Below are 21,039 nucleotides of genomic sequence, written 5' to 3' on the forward strand. Positions count from 1 at the left end.
CTTCGGACTACCGGATTGGTAGCCGAGCGCGAAATGCTCTCGGCCATCGTGGAACTCCTTACGACGAGAAACCGGCAGCAAATTCATATGGGCTGAACCTGCAACCAAAACTAAGTACTGGATAGCATGATCGATGCTATGTCATCTATGAGGGTCTGCAGAGAGAAAAGGATTTGACCAGTTTCAGAAAGGCTTAGTCATCTCTTTCGAGTCTTTGCTTAAATTGCTTGACGTAGTAAAAAGCAACATTTCATATTTCATATACATCAACTTCTACAGACTAAATCAGGACGGTCTAGAACATCACCTGTGTCAGTTAAGCCTTTAGTTAGATCACATTCTCTGGGGACTGAATTATAATTCTGATGGCAGTTGTGAAGGCAAAGACAATGAAGTATCTATCATCTAGTTGGTTTTTTTTTATCTCGCTGTCGATGATAATGGGTATGGGGGTCTTCAACAGGAATGAAGCCCTTCAGCATTCTGTTGGGGAAGACAATGACATTACATCCATCATGCGGGACCAAAGGTCCAATGACTGGGGAGAAGCTATAGAAGAAGAAGGTCTATTCATCATTCTTCTGAATATGAGTTCCTTGGCACATATTCTTTTTCGTTTGGTTTTACACCTAAATAAATGTTCGACACCAAACACTCGTCTTTATGGACTTATTTTCCCCGAAGTTTTCTATGAACCTCAGCTTCTTCAATTCTTTCCTCTTTTCTTTCAAAGTCTCTTCGCTATCTTGCTAAATTCTCATCTTTATTTCTTTTCTCTCATTCCATTAATCTCTATAATTATATTTCGTATATATGGTAACTAAGCTTTTTGTCTAACACAGTCCATATGAGGAACTTAATTGATCTTCTACTATTTCTTTCATTAATCTCTTCTCCTCTGTTGTGGAAAACCATTATTTCTTATATTCAGTTCTGTAGTCTATAATTCCGCTATAATTCCCCAATATGGTGTACATTTTTCTCTAGTGCATTCACCCTGTTTTCCGTTAAGTTACTCCATGTCGCTGTGTTTGCAAATAATGTTGGTAGCAATACTGTTTCACAGAATTTTCCCCCTTAATTAATGAGCCGTATTTTGTAAATTATCCGAGTAGGTCCTCTAACTTTTGATTTCTCGTTTTATTACTTGCTTCCTTTGAGACATTTAGTGAGTAGTACCATTCTCCTTAGTACTCATATTCTTTAACACTGTTCCTATTTGGACAGCTATTTTCTTTGCTTTTTTTTTCTATCACTAGCTGCTGACTACCTTGGCTTAGTATTATATGTACATTTCTTGAGCTGCTCCAAGTTGTGGCAGCTGCCATTTCTAGTCCTTCTTTCCTGCTGATGGGAAACATTATGTCATAGACAGCTATAAGGACTCGGTTTCTGTTTCTTAAGAGTGTTACGTTCTTCACTGTGCTACATCGCTTTGGGCCTTATACTGTACCTTGCTTCACGTTTTCTGTTATTACAGTAGTATACGTATCTGTTTCTCCCACAGGGCATCGTGTAACTGCATCGCCGTTTTCATTCATCTTTCTTATCAACAATGCATTTTCCCATCCTATCATTTTCCCTGTCTACTTGATGCAGTCCTTTTGGTCCCGTTTATCGAAGCGTTTATATGCATCCCCAAGAAGAAACCGGTTTGAATAAACAAAACTTCTTAATTTATTTTTTATAGTATTTCATGACATGATGCAATGAGCCGTACTTCTTGTTTTCAGCGAATAATACCCGTTTGTTATTTTGCTTTTATGTATGCAACAGATCAGCTGGGATATTATTACCAGTACAGTCTACACAAAAGAGGAACAGCCTTGCACACGATAAATATATAATAATAATGAAAATGGCAAACTGACACCTCACAGTAGTAGTTGCAACGGCTCCAGGTAGGCGACTCTTAGAGGAAGAGAACTCCTCAGATCTTCTCTCGATAACATCATTCGACCAGTGGTCGCATAGGGCAAAAGAACCGATCTTCACTTAGACCTTCATATAGCCTCCGTTAGAATGCTGCCTCCATTACTTCACACTATTCCTTCGCAAAGGTAGGTCCATTTATGAAGAGCTTTTGGTGTTGTTCGTGAAGGCTTCAGATTATCAAGTGCTCGTGTTGAAGAATTTATTTTTTTTCATTCAGCTTATCTTTGTAAACAGTCAATCGACGCGAGAATTTCATACTGTTATTGTATGTTGTTTACAAATAAACTGTTGTGATGTATGAACTCCATTAGAAAATTGTTGAGATAACGCCAATATCTCTCAAGATATTTTCATTGAAAGAAAAGTGATTTATTAAAAACTGGGGAAAATGCCTTGAAGAAAGAGGTGCAGACACCGAGTTTACAGTAATCGTTTGGGCGAATGTCCTGTTAAATTCAAGGTGCATTTAGTGACGACATGCTTGATTTTATTTGATGCGTTAACGAACACATCACACTGCTAATCATTGTGATACTGCTGGTCGTAAATTGCTAATCTTAAACGGCTCGGCACAATCGTTGGTGATTCTGGATAGAGTTGATAATTGAGGGAAGGAAATATTTAGGCGGTTTCATGATCAGAGGTTACAGTGAGTGATCAGCTGTATTCGCGTGTTGTGGTTTCATGCTTAGGTGATAGATAAGTCTCGGTTCTACTGTCATCCTTGAAGTTTTGATATTAATATATATATATATATATATATATATATATATTATATATATATATATATAAATAAATAATATAAAAAATTTTGATTATATATATATATACATATATATATAATATCAAAATTTTGATATTTTATATATTATATATATATATATATGTGTGTGTGTGTGTGTGTGTATTATATATATATATATATATATATATATATATATATATATATATATATATATTTATATATATATATATATATATATATATATTATATATATATATATATATATGTGTGTGTGTGTGTGTGTGTGTGTATATATATGTATATATATATATATATATATATATATACTATATATATATATATATATATATATATATATTAACATTTCCACTCTCTGTTGACTTTTCGCTCAAAGAAAACGGGAATAAATGAGAAATCGCTTTAAATTTGTTTACGCAAACTAGTACCACAAGTCAAAAGTATTGGAATGACAATGTGCATCTGTGTTTAGAATTCAAGTCTGGACACTAAGAGAGATGATGTCTATACCAAATGAGTCATCAACAGCATCTAGTGACTTCATCCTAGCTTAAGCTGCGAGTAGCCTAAGGCGCGATCATATGTAGTAAATTAAGAGTTGTATCGGATGTCAGAAAATGGGATTTGCGGATGCAGATGAGGATATCAGTCTTATAAATTTGCGGATTCGGATGCAGAAATTTGATGACCATACCCTCGCGGATGCGTATATCTTGTAAAGCTAAATAATTTAGATATATTTAATTGTTGAGGACGATTTTCAGCCACATAATTCAAAATTATGTGTCACCAGGATGCGGGATGGGGATCCAGAGGGAGACGAATGCTTCAGTTGTCTCGGAAGGCTATTCCATGCTCACTGAGTGATGAGCGTCACTAAACTCAAAGCTATTCTTTGCATGAGAGAGAGAGAGAGAGAGAGAGAGAGAGAGAGAGAGAGAGTTTCCTAAAAAATACGCAATACTCTGCCTTTATTATCACAACTGCTGTAAATGACATGAAATTACTATAACGAATATAATTTAAAACAAATATGATATTACAGATCTATTTACAAAGCGCATACTATATAAGAGAGAGAGAGAGAGAGAGAGAGAGAGAGAGAGAGAGAGAGAGAACTAAGGCGGATGGCAGAGAGTATGCAATGGAAGACTTGAACAAAGAAGAACAAGAAGAAAAAGAAGAAGAGGAATAAGAAATATCGATTCACATCATACATAGGAAGAAATGTTCCATTTCTCAGAAGGCGATGACTTATGCACATGACTTTGACTCCTCCACCAAGTATGCAAGATGCACCTGATGGTCGGAGAGGCAGAATTTTCCTAGTCTATGAGGAGGAGAGAAAGAAAAACAAGCCCTGTGAGAGGGTCCTCCCACCCACCCAGACTCTGTAATGACATCGCCCTCCCAACACCCAACTACCCAGCACGTTCCCAACGCCCCTTCGGTATCAGAACACACACTACGTACTACGTATAAGCAACCGCCTCCTATCGGGGAAAAGTCCCACCCGACGCCACGTTATATTGGTTATATTTTGCACTGACACAGCGTTCAGTAAGTTCAAAATAGATATGGCCAGTGTGGAAAACATCACCGAAAGTCCATCAGCATGCTAGGCTAGAGAAAAACTAAGATAGTCAGTTCAGAAACTGCAAGACATCGGGCATTCTTCAAAAAGTTGTAATACGTATTAGGATTCCCAGTTTGTGTCCGATTATGGATTTCGGGATAGACTGAAAATAACCCCGGGACTTCCCGGGATATACAATGTTTTCTTTTCTTTCTTTTTTCTTATATATTTTTGTTGTTAACCTACCAGGATTAATAGATAAAATCTTAATAATATTAATGATAATAAAACAAAGTATTAATTATTACTGGTATTTAATGGTAAGAACATCAAGGAATATAACTTTCAATGACTTGTGTTCGTGGAATCTTGCAGACGTTCGGGGGATGATGGGAGCACCTTGGCCATTTATGTAACCAACTTAAGACCCAAGCCCACTGGAGCAGTAGTTACGTAACCGGTCATGAATGTGATGGCTGCGTATTTCATTGTTACTCGTGTCAAATGAGTGAGAAAAATCAATGTACAGGACAGGAATTTTACGAGTTTAAGACGTAAATTTTGTGAAATTGTGCAGCTGGTCTCTGCGTTCAATACATTAATCTAAGAGAATAACAAAAATGCTGCAGTAAAAGACAGGGCTCTTTGCAGCTAAGCCCCGCCCACTGCACGTCAGTGATTGGCTCGCTCTCAGATGGTGGAATGACGTCATACTAATTATCGGTCCCAGAACGTATTGAACATCATACATTTGGGTTCCGGGAGTCGTGAAGTGAGCAATCGATATCTCCTACAAAAGATAATATGTTGAGTTATTCAATATCACTACAAAGATCTTCAGTTATTTTGTTTGAGCACTTTTTTAGTTTCTCGTTTATCATGTGCCGCCTCAATACACAAGCAGTGTTGACATCTCCAAGTATATGGATAATGACTTACTGAGCTGTTGCGTTGAAGTCACCCGTATTATTTTCCAGTGTTCAGGAGATGAGGTTGAACAGACCTAAACCCTTCTTTCCTGTTCACTGAAAAAATAGCTCCTGGTAGTCAGCTGACATTTGTTGGTTGCAATCAAAGCAAGAAAGTGTGTGGGTCCTGAAACCTCATCCCCTGCACACTGAAAAATGGTGCTTGAGACTTCAGTACAATAGTACAGTAAGTATTTATGCATGTTCCTGAAGATTTCAATACTGCTTGTGTATTTATAGTAGGCAGTGCGTGATAAAGAGAAAAGATGCTCAGACAAAATGATCCAAGATCTTCATAATGATGTTATATAACTTAATATTACATCTTTTATCGGAGATTTCAATGGTGCACTTCACGACTCCAGGAATCCAAATCTGTGGTGTCATCGTTCATTCATGGAGCTCAACTTTACTGAATGGAGTCAAATCCATTCTGAGCGCCTCAGTGGCGTGATTGGTATGGTCTTTACCTGCCACCTCGGTGGCCGCGAGTTCGATTCTCGACCATTCCATTGAGGGGTCAGAGATGTGTATTTCTGGTGATAGATGTTCACTCGCGACGTGGTTCGGAAGTCACGTAAAGCCGTTGTTCCCGTTACTGAATAACCACTAGATCCATGCAACGTAATAACACCATACAAAAAAAAAATCATTCTGGTCGTCATACAGACGGTTAATTAGAGTGACATATCATTCCACCTTCACAGAGCTAGGCAGTCACTGGCGTGCAGTGGGCGGGGCTTAGCTGCAAAGAGACCTGGATTTTACTGTAGCATTTCACTTTTTTCTTAGATTAAGTTGACATTATGTCAGCAAAACTCTTGTTCGTCGTTTTCATAATTTCTTTCCCTTTAGGTTTAAATCACGTATATCTAAGGCTTACAGACTTCCATACATTCAAATGTGGGAATAGGCTGCCTAACAGGAGCTACAAAGATGTACAGAATTTAACTTACAGAGGAGGGAAAGGGGGGGTGGGGGTGATGGGGGCGGCAGTTGTCACAGTCACAGATCAAGAGAGTTAGTGTGAACAGATGGGGGACACCACTTAGAAAGATTTCACCTTTACCTTTTCTTCACATTTCCTGACCATATGAGTCTTTGAGATCTCGTAAACTTCATGTAATATAATTTTCCTTTGTGTTGATGCCCAGAGGACCAGTAAATAACCAGCAAAGACTGGCTGAAAATGGATTTGAACTTGACAAGACAGTGAACATCAGGAGTCAAAGAGGGCCTCTTGAAATGAACTCTTCAGGCAACAGAACTGTAATCAAGCCTGGTGTTCAAACTGCTCAAGATGGCGTCTTCAGGCACAGCCTGCCACCTGTCTCGGAGCTAAACAACAACAGAGTGCAGGACAAGGAAGACTCTCTTAATCCCACTGGCGAAAGCACTCCAACCAGAGGTTCTCAGCTCAATGGACATACAGTACTACCCAGGAGGTCTACAGAGGCAGAAGATGACCTCAACCAAGGTCTTCCAGAGACAAAGAGCTCTGTTAAAGCCTGTCCATTGCGCAATATTCAGCAGCAAGCTAAGAGAACGTATCAGGTAAATAAGATGTTCATGTTTCAGATTTTATTCGTAATGACAACTTACTGTATTCTTGCATTCAGAGCTGATAATGCACTGGAGACTTCCAGAAATTGGTATATTACACCATTAGCAATGAGCCGATTTTATCATTCAATAGAATGTTTAAGGAATTTTACATGACAAACTACAGTGATTACCAGACAGTTGCCTAAAGCATTAGAAACTTTTTTGTTACTGGAGTGAAAATTTGCTAATAATATGGTTAAGCTTAAACATTATGATGAATAATGGCCTACTGGCCATATTCTATGAGGTTTTTTAAGCGGGTGGAATCAGAACCTAAGCAGCCATTCAGCTGAGTAATATGATAACACATTTGATCTGTTTATTGCAGGGTATAAGGAAATGGGTGGTGATGCTGTTCCTGTACTTGGCAGGACCCGTCCCGACGAGGCAGAGTTGGAACAGCACATCAGACAGCATTATGGGGCTGTTGGCTGTAGTGGTGGGCCTGGGAAACTTGTGGCGATTCCCATACTACTGCTACAAACATAAAGGAGGTAATAAGTCTCTCTCTCTCTCTCTCTCTCTCTCTCTCTCTCTCTCTCTCTCTCTCTCTCTCTTCTGTCAGCCTTTGATTTTATTCTGTTATAGCTACGAAAGGTCGAGAGTTTCCTATAATTAGGGACGTTGACCCGTTTCCCATCTTGCCGAAGGAGGTATTTCATCCTAATCCAGAAAGGCACATTTACAGGATTAGCCTTAAGGTTGAATTAAGGTTAATCCCAAGGTTGGATACACAAGAGCTATTTGTTTTTACTTACAAGTGACTTCGTTTGTAAGCATTGTATACATGTGTATGCATGCATATATATTAATGTATGTACATATATACGTGCATTATGAAAAATGCACAGCAAGGTCCAAGTATAATCTTTTGATATTTGTGTTTTACTTTTGCACTGACAAAGAAATAAATGGCAAACTGGTCAAAACAAATGCTAAATCTACCAAATCTACCTTTTTTCTTGGAAAGTTTGAATGGCGTTAGGAAGGAAAATATGGCAGCAGCCCTAATTGTCTTCAAGTCTCAACCTTTTGTAGCCACACTACATAATAGAAGTAAGAATTGTATTTCTTCTTTTGTATTTTACAGTGTACTTCATCATTGCCTACGGTGTTACCCTGCTGACAATCGGCTTCCCTCTGATGGTGGTCGACATATCTGTTGGACAGTATCTGAGTCTGGGACCCACAAATGCCTATGCTTCAATGGCGCCTTTATTCTCTGGTAGCTAATATATACCTATATATGAATAACTTTATCACGAAATATACAAAACGTGATGCTAAGTATAAGTAAAGGTAATGCCATGGAGGAAAATGAAAATACGAGAACTGCCAAGATCTTTTGTTCTTAACAACCCTTTACTCAACGCAAGACTGATCAGAACAATGAGAAACACAATTCAGGTAAGCATATCCAAACAAACATTACAGGACCTTTTGTTAATTCTGTATTGTCAATTTGTATAAGCTTACCTGAACTGTGTTTCTCTTTGTTCTGATCAGCCTTGCCTATAGTAAAGGGTCGTCAAGACCGAAAGATTTCGGCAGTTCTCGTTTTTTCATTTTCCTTGGTGGCATTACCTTTACTTATATTATATTATATATATATATATAAAAATAAAACTCATGTTTTTCATAGTGATGATTATTTGCACTGAATATTTTTTGCACAGCAAATATTTTTGTGCAATAAGAATTTCTGCATAATCAAGATTTTCTCTCTCACTAGGTCTAGGCTGGGCAATGGTGGCATCATCTGCTCTTATAAGCATTTACTACGCTGTCGTTTTAGGCTGGACCATCACTTATCTTCAACACTCCATCAGGAAAGACTTTACTTTCACCCCTAATTGGACCGGTGAGTTGCCAAAGCCACCGTCAAATTTTTCAGAAGTTATTATTTAGACAGAGTGGTTCATGGTGGTAGATATCTGTTTCATAATAGTAACAGTTATGACTCGCACCATCTTTTGCATTCACATTGATCCCTGATCCCCTTTCCCTGCCGATAGCAACCAAATTCGCTGATCACCAGAAGTATCACTATGCAGGAAATGTGCCTCACTGTTGAACTTCTCAGTTCCAGAGGGCCTTTATTCCTCACACCGCTGGACTGTGGTATTTTTAGTATTTTGATAACTTACTTATAGAATTTTATCTCTCTATTTATTTGTTGATACACCTTTTTTTCTAATAACTGATAATCTCTTTCTGTATATCTCTTTACCTTCTGTTACTTCTTTTGAATGGACGCCATATTCTTTGTGATATTGAATTTCAAGGTAGTGACCCCTGTGGCTGGCTTGTTCCATATAAATAGGTTCATCTTCTTTATAATAATAATAATAATAATAATAATAATAATAATAATAATAATAATATAATAATAATAATAATAATAATAATAATAATAATAATAATAATAATAATAATAATAATAATAAGTCTTATTGAAAGATATTGCTGCATCAGCTGCATTCAACTTGTAAATAGTCTTCTCTATTTTTCTAATAATAGCTTTCTCTCTGCTATTACAACTGGCGAGTATTGCGCCGATATTACACATCAGGAGTCAATTTCAGGGATAATGATTACAGATTTATTTATTTGTCACAGTAACAGAGCAAATAGGTCAAAATATAAGTTAATCTAGTGGCCAACGTTTCTCTCGGTATCATCCTAGTATGATCACGGCAGTGGATCGGAGCAGACTGTTGGTGCTGTCAAGATCTGCTCAATATATAGCGGCAGGTCAGCAGGGGGTCAACCGCTAGCTGCGTTTTCATTGGCCGGTGGCGTAATGCGCTCCCGCCATTGGTTGAAGGAGGTTTTCTTCAAGACGCTTCTCGTCGTTGAAGGTTGCGAAGTTGCAGCCTAGCAGAACGTCAAGGCTTGGGGAAGGCTTCCCTGGGCGTTGTGTCACGACAGCTCGCGATGTCATTGGCTGCTGGGCTGCTAGTCTCATCTGGTATTCTTTGATCGGGGCCCCTCGAGTAGGTTCCTTCACGTGGTGAGGGGGTAAGGGATTCTGCCTTCAAGTTTGCGAAGGCCGGATCCTGACGGAACGCCTACAAAACTTTTGGCATTAACTTGCGTGGACATTTCCACTTTCGAAAAATTTTTCTGCTTGGGTGAGTCTGGGAGGGGTTCGTGGTTTGGAGGGGGTTTGCATTCGAAGCTAATTGTGGGAGTTGTGGTGGTGAGTCGCCACCCAATACAGTTTTGACCCAAGAGATGGTGATGGGATTTTCCCATTGCTATCTTAAGGGCGGAACCATCTCCAGGGATCAGCCCATCGGAATCCAGGGGGGGCTGGTTTTTGGGATGGGACTCCTGGCTTTTGTCCGGAAGCCAACCAATATGTTTGGAGTGGGGCGTCTGTCCCCATTAGTGGGGGTAGAACTCCCAGCAGGCAGATTGGCTTATACCTGGGCCACTGCAAGCATATTGGTGCTATCCCGAAAGGGTAGGGTATGGGGCAGACCGTGGGGAAGCAACTTCTACGTGTGCCATTGGTGGAGAATGTCGGACCCTGTCTAGTCCGCGACACCTTGTTGGTCTTCCCAAGCAGTTGTTGTGTGTGTGTGTGTGTATATCCCCCCCCCCCCCCCTCCCCCCCCCCCCCCCCTTTTTTTTTCTTTCCTTCAAACTAACATGGATAATATGTCTAGTACATTGTCCCCTGGATCCCCCGACTCTTTGGCACCGTTGACAACCTTAGGCTTGGATAAGGACCTCCCTTTGCCATCCCCAACCTCCTCCAATGAAAACATCAAAGATTCTTTGATTGTTACTACAAGCCCTTATGTAGTTCAGAACAGAGGAAAGAATAGCAGATTTAATAATAGAAATAAGAATGCTAATCCTGATATTGGAATTTTACTTGGATCTCAAGAACCTGAGACTTATAATAAATACCTTTCTCTTGATCTTGACAAAAGCTTAAAAGAACTGAATATATTTGATGTCCATAGAGATATTGTAAAATGCATTGGCAGAGAACCAAAGATAGCCTCTCAAGGTGAAGGAAGCTTGCTTGTGGAAGTTTCATCACCAGATGAAAGTAGAAAATTACTGTCTATTAGTGCTGTAGAAGGAAGCACAGCAAAATGCACTCCTCACAAAACAATGAATCAGTCTAAAGGAGTAGTGTATAGTACTGAACTCCTACATTATTCTGAGGGCACTCTCCGAAAAGAATTTGCTGATCAAAAGGTGGTTGATGTGAGACGAATCAAGAAAAAAGTATTGGGAATATTACATCCAACACCTACTCTGATACTCACCTTTGATTATTTGAGACTCCCTAAATTTCTGAAAGCTGCATGGCTTCACCTGCCAGTTAGACAGTATATTCCCGCTCCCAGAAGATGTTTCCATTGCCAAATGTTTGGCCATTTGATAACAACATGTAGGAAAAAAGAAAGGAATGAACCAGCCATATGCTTTAACTGTGGCGGAAAAGAGCATGGGAATTGTGAACTTACTCCATGCTGCCCTAATTGTGGGGGAGACCATAATGCAGCACATAAATCATGTATCAAGTATCTCATTGAAAAAGAAACACTTTGTATCAAGACTCAAGAGCGCATTACCTTTAAAGAAGCAAGACAAAAGACTTTGCAGAAATTCAACACCCGAAGTCATTTGTAGATGCAGTAAAAGGAAATGAGGAAAGACAAAAGAAATTGAATCTCAAAAAGTGTAATGAAGATAAAGAAGAAAAAATGGATGCTGGGAAAATTGTCAACAAGAGGACTTTAAGTGAAGAGTCTGTAACAATGCCTGAATCAAAAGTCAAGCACCTTGAGAAAGGAGATACATCCGTAGAAAAGTTGATTCAAAACAAAAAATTAGTAAACCTTCACCATCCTGTGGTTCAGCTGACCCTCATAGAACATCTGAATTAATGGAAAATAATGAGTCGTATCCCACTATCTTATCATACAACACAGCAGCAACAAATGTAGAACCTAAGGCAAAACAAAATGTTAAACTCAGTTCAGCTTGGTTTAGACAATAAAATTAGACTAGCTGAAAATGATAAACCAGATACTGCAAGGGTCGAAGATAATACTAAAGATACTGCTGTTTCAAATACCATCATAAGTGATCACTTGGTACTGTACATTCAAATGACCCTCTAAGTACTCCTTCGACATCTGGAACTGTACCAAAAGTCCGTCACAAAACTCAGATGTCATCTTCGAAGAAAAAACATAACAAAACGATCTTGGACAGGGGATCATCCTCTAGAAAATAGGTACTTTCTCTGCTATACTACAATGGAACTGCCAGGGACTTCGCGCCAAATATGAAGAGCTACTATGTTTGATTAATACTTATAATCCAGTATGCTTAGCACTACAAGAGACTATGCTAAGCAACAACAAAATGCTTACTCCTAAAGAGTTTTTTGCATTCCACTCCCAATTCCCTATACAGGGAAATTCGGGTGGAAGTGCTCTTCTTATAAGACGAGATATTGCTCACTCAAAAATACAGTTGCAAACTCAATTACAAGCTGTAGCTGTCAAAATTCACTTGAAAAAGACTTACACAATTTGTTCATTGTATCTCCCTCCTAATAACCCAATACTTGAACGACAGTTAACACACTTGTATGAACAGCTACCCCGACCATTTCTGATATTGGGAGACTTTAATGGTCGACATGAACTTTGGGGTGACATTTTAACAAATCAAAGAGGAAACCTTATCTTATCATCAATAGAAAATTCAGATATGACCCTTTTGAACACTGAAAAACCCACCCATTTTCACATTCAGACTGGTGCATTTTCATGTATTGACTTATCTATCACCAGTTCTGATACATTCATTGACTTCAACTGGGAGGTATTGGAAGATCTATACGGCAGTGATCATTTTCCCATTGTCATCAGAACTGAGAAATACAGAATGCCTAGGTGGTGTACCAATAAAGCAAATTGGCCCCTTTTCCAGGAATTCAGTTATACTGAACTAGATGCAAAAGATATGCCAACAATAGGAGAAGCAGTGTTCTATTTAACAATGATTTTTATGTTTGCAGCAGAGAAGGCAATCCCAAAAACCAGTGGAAAATTACATCTGAAGCCTGTTCCATGGTGGAATGTTCAATGCAAAATAAAACATAAAGCCATGAGAGCAGCTTTTACTAGGTACAGAAGACATCGCTGTGAATGCTACTTGATCTCCTTTAAAAAGGCTCGAGCCAAATTCAGATGGCAAATAAAGCATGCGAGACGAGAATCATGGGCACTTTTTATATCAACAATTACCTGGAAAACACCTATGACCAAGATCTGGACAGTTATTAAGAAAATAGCAGGAAAGTACAATCCTAGTCCCCTTCCAGTTTTGAAAGTCAACGGTGACTTTATAACAGACTCAAAGGCTGTAAGCAATGTTTTTGCAGAACATTTTGCAATGATATCAAGTAGGGATGAAAATTCTCCATTCTACAGGGAGAGAGTGTTAGCAGAGTCTGAAACACTTGATTTTACCTCTTTTAAATCTGAACCATATAATGCCTTTTACCATGGAGGAATTTTTATTTGCTCTTGGTAACAGTAAAAACACTGCACCTGGACCTGATGAAATTTTATATGAAATGATAAGAAATACTCCAAAGGAAACTAAATTTTTTATTTTAAGTATTATTAATAGAATTTTTAAGGAGAGTGGTTACCCTAGTGTTTGGGAAATAGCAACAGTTTTACCCTTTGTCAAGCCAGGGAAAGATTCATCTGTCCCTACAAGCTATAGACCAATAGCTTTAACTTCCTGTTTTTGTAAACTTATGGAAAAAATGGTAAATTTTAGATTGGTATGGTTTTTAGAATAAAAGAAGATTATATCATCATCTCAGTGTGGCTTTCGCCATATGCATTCTTGCACAGATTTATTGATACGTTTGGAGAATGCCATTTGTCAGGCATTTGCTTCCAAGCAGCATTATGTGGCGGTTTACTTTGACCTAAAAAAGGCTTATGATACTACCTGGAGGCATGGAATTATGAAAGTCTTGCATGAAATTGGTCTGCGTGGAGAACTACCACTTTTTATTAAAGTCTTTTTAAAAAACCGTTATTTTAAAGTCAGAGTAGGTAGTACTCTGTCTAATTTGAAAGAACAAGAGGAAGGAGTACCACAGGGAAGTGTGTTAAGTGTCACTCTGTTTGCCTTAGCCATAAATGGGATAGCCTCAAAAATTCCAAAAGATGTAATGTCAACAATGTTCGTTGATGATTTATCTACTTCGTGTGCTGCATCTAAAATGTCTGTTGCAGAGCGAAAACTCCAGTTGGTAATAAATAAAGTTAACAGTTGGGCAGCTGAGCATGGTTTTAAATTTTCCTCTGCCAAAACAGTTGTTATGCATTTTTGCCGTATCAGAGGGGTTCATCCAGACCCAGATCTATTTTTAAATGGACAGAGACTCGCATGTGTACAGGAAACAAAGTTTTTAGGCCTCATCTTTGACAGCAGGTTGACATGGGAAGCTCATCTCAGGAGCCTCAAAGTCAAATGCATGAAGGCCTTAGATGTTTTAAAAGTCTTAGGTCATACAAATTGGGGGGCTGATAGAAAGCACTTGTTACATGTTTATAAAGCAATAGTTGCTTCAAAATTGGCATATGGGTCAGAAATCTACTCATCAGCTACGACAAGGAGGTTAGATACTTTGAATGCAGTTCATCATGGGGGAATTAGAATTGCAACAGGAGCCTTTAGATCCTCTCCAATATCTAGTTTATTAGTGGATGCAGGTGAACTGCCCTTAGATTTGATAAGAAAATTTACCCTGTTTTGAAATATTGGTACCGCATACAGAGAACTCCTGAGTCCTTAGCTTACAATACTGTTTTTAAAGGCAATTTTTGTATTTATGAAAAATATGCTTCATATCCAAAGCCTTTTGGATACAAGGTAAAATGTGCATTAGAGGAGCTCAATGTAATAAAAGGAAAAGTAATTCCAGCAAAATTTTCAAGATTCCCTCCATGGAAGTTGCCCTCTGTGAAATATTGTAAATGGTTTTCTGGTTGCAAGGCAGACTGTTCAGGTGATATTCTTAAGCAGAAATTCCTTTGCCATGCTGAAAAACATGATAACTCAAGGCAATTCTTTACCGATGGCTCCAAATCCAGTGCAGGCGTTGGGTTTGGAGTGGTATACCCTGACAGTAGTGTTAGTGGTACATTACCAAGTGTGCTTCTATTTTTACGCTGAACTTTTTTAGCATTTTGAAGCAGCCCTAAAGAAAATTGTAACTTTAGAGGAGATAATTTTACCATTTTAGTGATTCCAAGAGTGCCTTGGAAGCTTTGGCATCTTTTAATCCAGTACACCCTGTGGTACTGGAAATAACAGAGTGGTTGTTTTTATTAAAACAAAAACAGAAGGTAGTTAACCTCTGCTGGGTTCCTTCACATGTTGGTATTGTTGGAAATGAACGAGCTGATGAATTGGCTAAGTTAGGTACATCCAAAAAATCCAAAAAGTATAGCAATTCCCTGTTCAGACTACATTCCTGAAATTAAAAGACGGTAGAAATCAGTTTGGCATTCTATTGGACAATAGAGACCAATAATAAAATGAGAGAACTCACTGATGTAATCAACCCCTGGCTTTACATGTTAGAAGACCGTCGGAAAGAGACTGCATTATGTAGGTTACGGATCGGCCACACACGGATTACTCATGGGTTTTTAATGAACAATGACCCTGAACCATTTTGTGAGGATTGTCTTGTTCCCCTCACAGTAAAACATTTAATAGTAGAATGCCCCAGCTTAATATCAACAAGGAACCGTCATTTTAACGTAGTTGGAAGAATGGATCTTAAACTGGATGCCATTATAGGCAGAGATTTTAATGAGGATAAGCTTTTTAGTTACCTTCGAGAAGCAGATCTTCTTGAAAAAATTTAGGTTAGTTTGGTCAAGATGTTTGAGTTTGTGTATGTGTTAGTATGTGTCAGTGTATATCATTTGCTTTTAAGTCTTTTTAGATCAGGAAATTTTCATGTACATAAAATTTACCTCCAATTGATATATCTATTACCATATATAATGTTTTAGTAAATTTTAATAATCTATTTATTTTGACAGAACTCTGTAGAATTTGGAAGTTTGCGGGGTGCCTATGTTGCTTGTATTTTTTGTTTACAATTAATTTGAAATAGGTGTGTAGGTGAGATAGGTATTTCGTGTGTTTTTGGGTTCTCTGTAGTTCTCTGACAGATTTTATATAAACATATTTATAGCATTTTAATTGACTTTTTCCTTTGCAATTCCTTTTAATGATACGGCGTCAATAACCTCGTCGTTGCGACGCCAGTAAGAATTAATAAATCAATCAATCAATCTTTGATCGGGGGTGTTGCTCGGTCTGGTATTACTTGTATTATCTATACACATAGGTCTCCTTAAGTTGGTGGGGAGGAAGAGCACTTCCTGCGTCGTATTCAATGAGGGCTTCTCTTGCTGTATGAGGAGTGCCTCGAGGAGTCGCAAGCGTCGCTGGTCAGGAGCCCTCCCTATTATCTTTATATTCTTGATAATACCGTCGCGGGAGATAGCTTCCTGGTGTGCTGTCATGATATGGTTTTTAATCGCTCCTTGCACGTGGCAGGAAATCCTCTTAGACAGTTTCATAGAAGTCATACCAACGTAAGAGCTGGGACATCCACGGACGGGGCATAAGAATTGGTAGACTACATTCGACTGTTTCAAGAGGTCTCTTGTTGGGGGGTCGGGTTGTTCTTCATAATAAGGCCCCGGGCACGTTGATTTTGGTAATAAATTACAAGTTCGAGTTCTTTGTCGTCTTCGGTAGGGGTCACATTCTCTTTGATTATTTTTCTCAACGCATCTTCGTCCTCACGGTGACGTGCGTGCATTCTTGCTTTGTAATACAGCTTGATCTTCTCATGGGGGTGGGGCTGCGGTCTCTCACTCTCGCTGTACCACCGATCCAGCGCTGTTCGGACTTCTTTATCAACAAGTCGATTCGGATACCCGTTATTAACGAGCATCTGAGTGACTCGGTCGAGTTCTTTGTGAGTGTCCTGCCAGGAAGAACAGTGAGTAAGGGCCCTCCGAATGTAGGACCTGACTGTGGTGTTCTTGAACCGCGCAGGGCATTCGCTGTCGCCATTCAGACAAAGCCCTAGGTTTGTTTGCTTTGTATACACGGAGGTTTTTAGGCCATCGTCGGTCTTGGAGACGAGGACATCGATCGAAAGACTTTAAAGAAGCCTGTAGATCTTTAATGGTGATTCTTAAAGATTATTTTCAGAATAATTTGTATGTACTGTTATACAAAGTATGGTGTGTTGAATGGTTTAACTCTTGACCTTGTGACCCTCAGAGAAAGAGAGAGAAGAGAGAGAGAGAGAGAGAGAGAGAGATCATCTAAAACTTTTACAATTATCAAGGCCAGAGACAGAGAGAGACTGTTACTGTTGAAAAATGGAGTAAATTTTTACATTATTAATGTTGACAATGATTTTTTTCTCCAAGCTTCCAGACCTGGCTTAATAGAAGATAACTACCAAAAGGCAACGGAGTTTTTCAGGTGAGTTACTTGAATCAGCCATGAAAGTAACTATACTCATTTTTTTTTCATCTGTCCACCCGCCTGTGGTGTTTGCGTATGGTGCCACTGCGTCCCGGGCTTTAAATAGTTACGCTATGTGTAAGTTTTAGGTAAATAAAAGGATATCTGGGTGTACATTTGCAACTCAAAAGTGTTTTAATAATTTACCGTATGTGAATTACACCGTTAATATTCGAATTGGGATATTGTTACTATTGTTGAAGGTAAGCTGAATGTCACTATCTAAAGGCCGGGACGCAGTGTTATCATACGCAAACACCACAGACGGGTGAACAGATGGAAAAAACCGAGTATAGTAATTATATATTCAAGTGGAAATGATTAAGTGTTTTCAATGTTCCTGTGAGCTAGGGGCAACAAAGTTTAGGGTGAGGGATCATAGGCCTACCTGCTGAGACATAGGCCTAAGGGGGTCATTGCCTTGCTCTTCCTATAACTCACAGGAGTAGAGGGGTGTCTTGTGTCACTAGACCAATGGTGAGAGAGAACTTCAATTCTCAAACACTGTATTTTCCATACATTTTTGTATTGGTTTAACTTGTATTGTCCACTTGCTTACCCATCTTAATTATAGTCTATTCAGTGGCTCCATGCTCTACCTTAACCTGTCTTTGGGCGTCTTTATCCCATATGGGGTGGTGAGGCTCTTCATACTCATCAGTATTTGCCCTGAACCTTGATACATGCATTTAGTTTCTTTTTCTTCAGCTTAGCCCATTTCTACATGGGGTCCCTTTTTACTATGAGCCTTCTCCACCTTCCTCTTAAGCATGCATCAAGTTTAACCCTATTTTCTTTACATATGACCTTATGGTTATTTTAACTTGAAAAATAAAATTCATTGTATGACTATAACATATTTCAAACTTTATTGCTAAATAGATGATATTACCAAGGTTAAAGTCCAGTTATTTTTCATCTCCTGCATTGTCACAGAAATGAAGTGGTGTACTTGAAAGGCGACAAGGACTTCGAGATCCAACCTCAATTAGTTCTGAGTCTCAGTCTAACCTGGCTGCTTGTCACGGTGATCCTTGTCCGTGGCATTAGGAGTTCAAGCAAAGTCATGTACTTCACCAATTTGATTCCGATTGCTGTGTTGTTATTCCTTTTGGCTTATAGTAAGTAATACACCCAGCTATGTTAACTGTCAGCCAGTACTTGAGGTGCTCTCTGGTGACATGCCAATACACCAACTCGCTCAGCCAATCTTCATTGTACTTAATCCAATTTATACCTTCATTGACTGTTTCTTTTGTTTCCCTACTCGGCTTTGCAATGCCTTTACTGCTTCGATTTTCACTAACTTAAGAATCTTCATTTGATGGTGCTACTTTCTTTTTGAGCTTGAATCAAACTGGGCCTAGTCATGGTAACATGGCCTCCATTGATATTACCATTGATGTCAAACTTTATGGAAAGGCTGCATATGTAGCTCCAAAAACAAATAATTGAACCTGATAACATTATTAAGTTTCCTTGAGAAGCTTTATCCACAAAGCACAGTAGGTCTGTTAAAGCAAAGAAATATAATCATTTGGTATTTTTTGCTCCTTTGAATCTCTTACAGGTTTCGTGACGTATGACTGGGATGTCTGGAACAAAAGCTTCAACTTATATTTCTCCCCAACTCAGGTAACTGTAGCCATACCTGTATTGTAGGTATTTTGTTTGCACTTATCAGAACAGTAATACAGAACCTGAAACAAGCAATTCATTTACATATGCAATTGATCTATTACTGGACATGTCTTTTTCCAAAAATCATTTTATCAACATTCTGGGAAATATGGGCTGATGCTGCTTCTCAAGTTTTGTTTACCTTGGGTCACATTTTTGGAGGCGCCATAACCCTAGCTTCTTACAATGACCTGCGACAGAATACCCTCTGGTAAGGAATAGTTCCGTAACTTTTGGTATACTTTTGGTATCAGTGAGAAAAATTTACATGTAAAATATGACGAGAGCTTTGTACACTTTGTGAAGGATTATCAGGCTTCTATTATGTTTAAATGCACCCCATAGCCCATGGGCTGAGGTTTAAGTTTCATAGTCACACGGATATTATTCATTGATTTTCTTCAGGCATCATCAAATGAAATAGTGCAGTTAATGTTATCACTTTGACCATTATGACCTGGCAAAACTTACAGCTACATTGAAACACTCCTTCCTCATAAACAAGAATTCCCATGGGGTAGTGGGGTGGGGGCCAGTGCCATTAGTGCACCTCACTTGGTAAACTGAAGGTATTGCTTAAGTGTATGTAGCATATCTTTCTGCTCCTAGTTGCACTCATTTTTTATCTTGGCTCCAACTTCTCTAACTGTTATTTTTTAGTACAACAGAGAGACTACCTCCCAATTCCACCTTTAGATCCTTGTACTTTATCTCCGTCTTTTTCTGGATCTCTTTATCTTTCTGTTCAGCCACCCAAACTCCCTCTTCCCTCTTTCCACTTTTTCAAATGCTGAAAGGTGGAAAGTGCCCCAATGCTTGTCTGAATTTCATTCAATCAGAGCAACTCAAACTAGCCTTGATGAGACTTATTTTCCCCCTTTTCTTTGCAGGACTGCACTGTTCGTCATCTTGTGGGACACCATATCGTCCTTCCTCTTTGGGTGTTTGGTCTTCACATCCCTGAGTAAGCTGACCTCTGACTTGAATGTGGACATTGAAGTTATGTTCAATACCAATCACACAATCGGCACAATGGGGGTGGAAGTCATCTTCATAGCGTACCCAGCTTTCTTGGCCGAAGTGAAATCCCCTATTTGGTTTGTGCTCTTCTTCCTGATGATCCTAACACTGGGCATCGATAGTCTGGTGAGATGCAGTGAGAATTAGTCCTAATTCGATTTAGTAGCAGATACAGACTTCTTGTCTATAATTCAGGCTGGTTTTCACAGCTGCATAAACAACATATTGTAAATACCCTACCAGCTGCTGCTATGAATAGATTTTACATCATGAACGAGGTTACTGATTACTTATTTTCACAAGTAGTAATTAATCATTTCATTAACAAAAGCAGAAAGATATTTGTCCGTGAAACACAATGCCCCCAGCAATGACAAATTTCTGTCTGATGACCTTTCCCCATAATCCCTTTATTTAGTGCTGTCAACTCACCACACACCGGGCATTATAGGCATTACTGAAGATTCTTTGCAGCATCCCTTTACCCCTTAGCTGCGGCCCCTTTCATTCCTTTCACTGTACCTCTGTTCATAATCTCTTTCTTCATCTTACTTTCCTCACTCTTCTAACAATTGTTTCATAGTGCAACTGCGAGGTTTTCCTTTTGTTACTCCTTTACAACATTTTTACTCTCAATTTCCCTTATAGGTCCCAATGCTTGACCTTCGGCCTAAATTTTCTACAGAAACTGCTGATTAGTGTTTTAGTCCACTGCTTTTCGTAATTACATCCCCTATTTTACTTAATGAAACATACCTGCCAATCTCCCATTAAACAGCTCCCACCCTCACTTCCAGATAGGGCTCGTGGAAACTGTCACAACGGCCCTCTTTGACAACTTCACCCGTCTAAGGAATCGC

General features: G+C 38.9%; 1 protein-coding gene and 1 long non-coding RNA gene across 6 annotated transcripts; both read left to right on the top strand.

Annotated features, from left to right (window-relative positions):
- The first annotated feature begins 1,910 nt into the window (after positions 1-1,910).
- On the top strand, positions 1,911-19,160 carry LOC135208039 (sodium- and chloride-dependent taurine transporter-like). 5 transcript variants are annotated; one of them, XM_064240160.1, is made up of 8 exons: positions 1,912-2,060; positions 6,397-6,796; positions 7,176-7,341; positions 7,938-8,072; positions 8,580-8,708; positions 17,383-17,437; positions 18,416-18,600; positions 19,050-19,160. In XM_064240160.1, the coding sequence occupies exons 1-8, from the start codon at positions 2,023-2,025 to the stop codon at positions 19,139-19,141; spliced, it is 1,200 nt and encodes a 399-aa protein (XP_064096230.1). In that variant the 5' UTR covers positions 1,912-2,022; the 3' UTR covers positions 19,142-19,160. The 5 variants fall into 5 exon arrangements, with proteins under 5 accessions (XP_064096232.1, XP_064096230.1, XP_064096234.1 ...); XM_064240161.1 differs by lacking the exon at positions 1,912-2,060 and adding an exon at positions 4,644-5,699; XM_064240162.1 differs by lacking the exon at positions 7,938-8,072 and having other exon boundaries at positions 1,911-2,060.
- A 100-nt stretch (positions 19,161-19,260) lies between these two features.
- Positions 19,261-21,039, top strand: LOC135207714 (uncharacterized). The gene is made up of 3 exons (XR_010313050.1): positions 19,261-19,370; positions 20,050-20,305; positions 20,977-21,039. It is a non-coding gene; the product is annotated as an uncharacterized LOC135207714 (long non-coding RNA).

The sequence above is a fragment of the Macrobrachium nipponense genome, chromosome 34, assembly GCF_015104395.2.
Source record: "Macrobrachium nipponense isolate FS-2020 chromosome 34, ASM1510439v2, whole genome shotgun sequence".
Classification (NCBI taxonomy): domain Eukaryota; kingdom Metazoa; phylum Arthropoda; class Malacostraca; order Decapoda; family Palaemonidae; genus Macrobrachium; species Macrobrachium nipponense.

Coding starts and splice junctions, on each gene's coding strand:
- LOC135208039 (XM_064240160.1), top strand. CDS start 2,023: ATGCTGCCTCCATTACTTCACACTATTCCTTCGCAAAG. Junction 17,438..18,415: donor AAGGCAACGGAGTTTTTCAG/GTGAGTTACTTG, acceptor GCATTGTCACAG/AAATGAAGTGGTGTACTTGA. Junction 18,601..19,049: donor GTTATTCCTTTTGGCTTATA/GTAAGTAATACA, acceptor AATCTCTTACAG/GTTTCGTGACGTATGACTGG.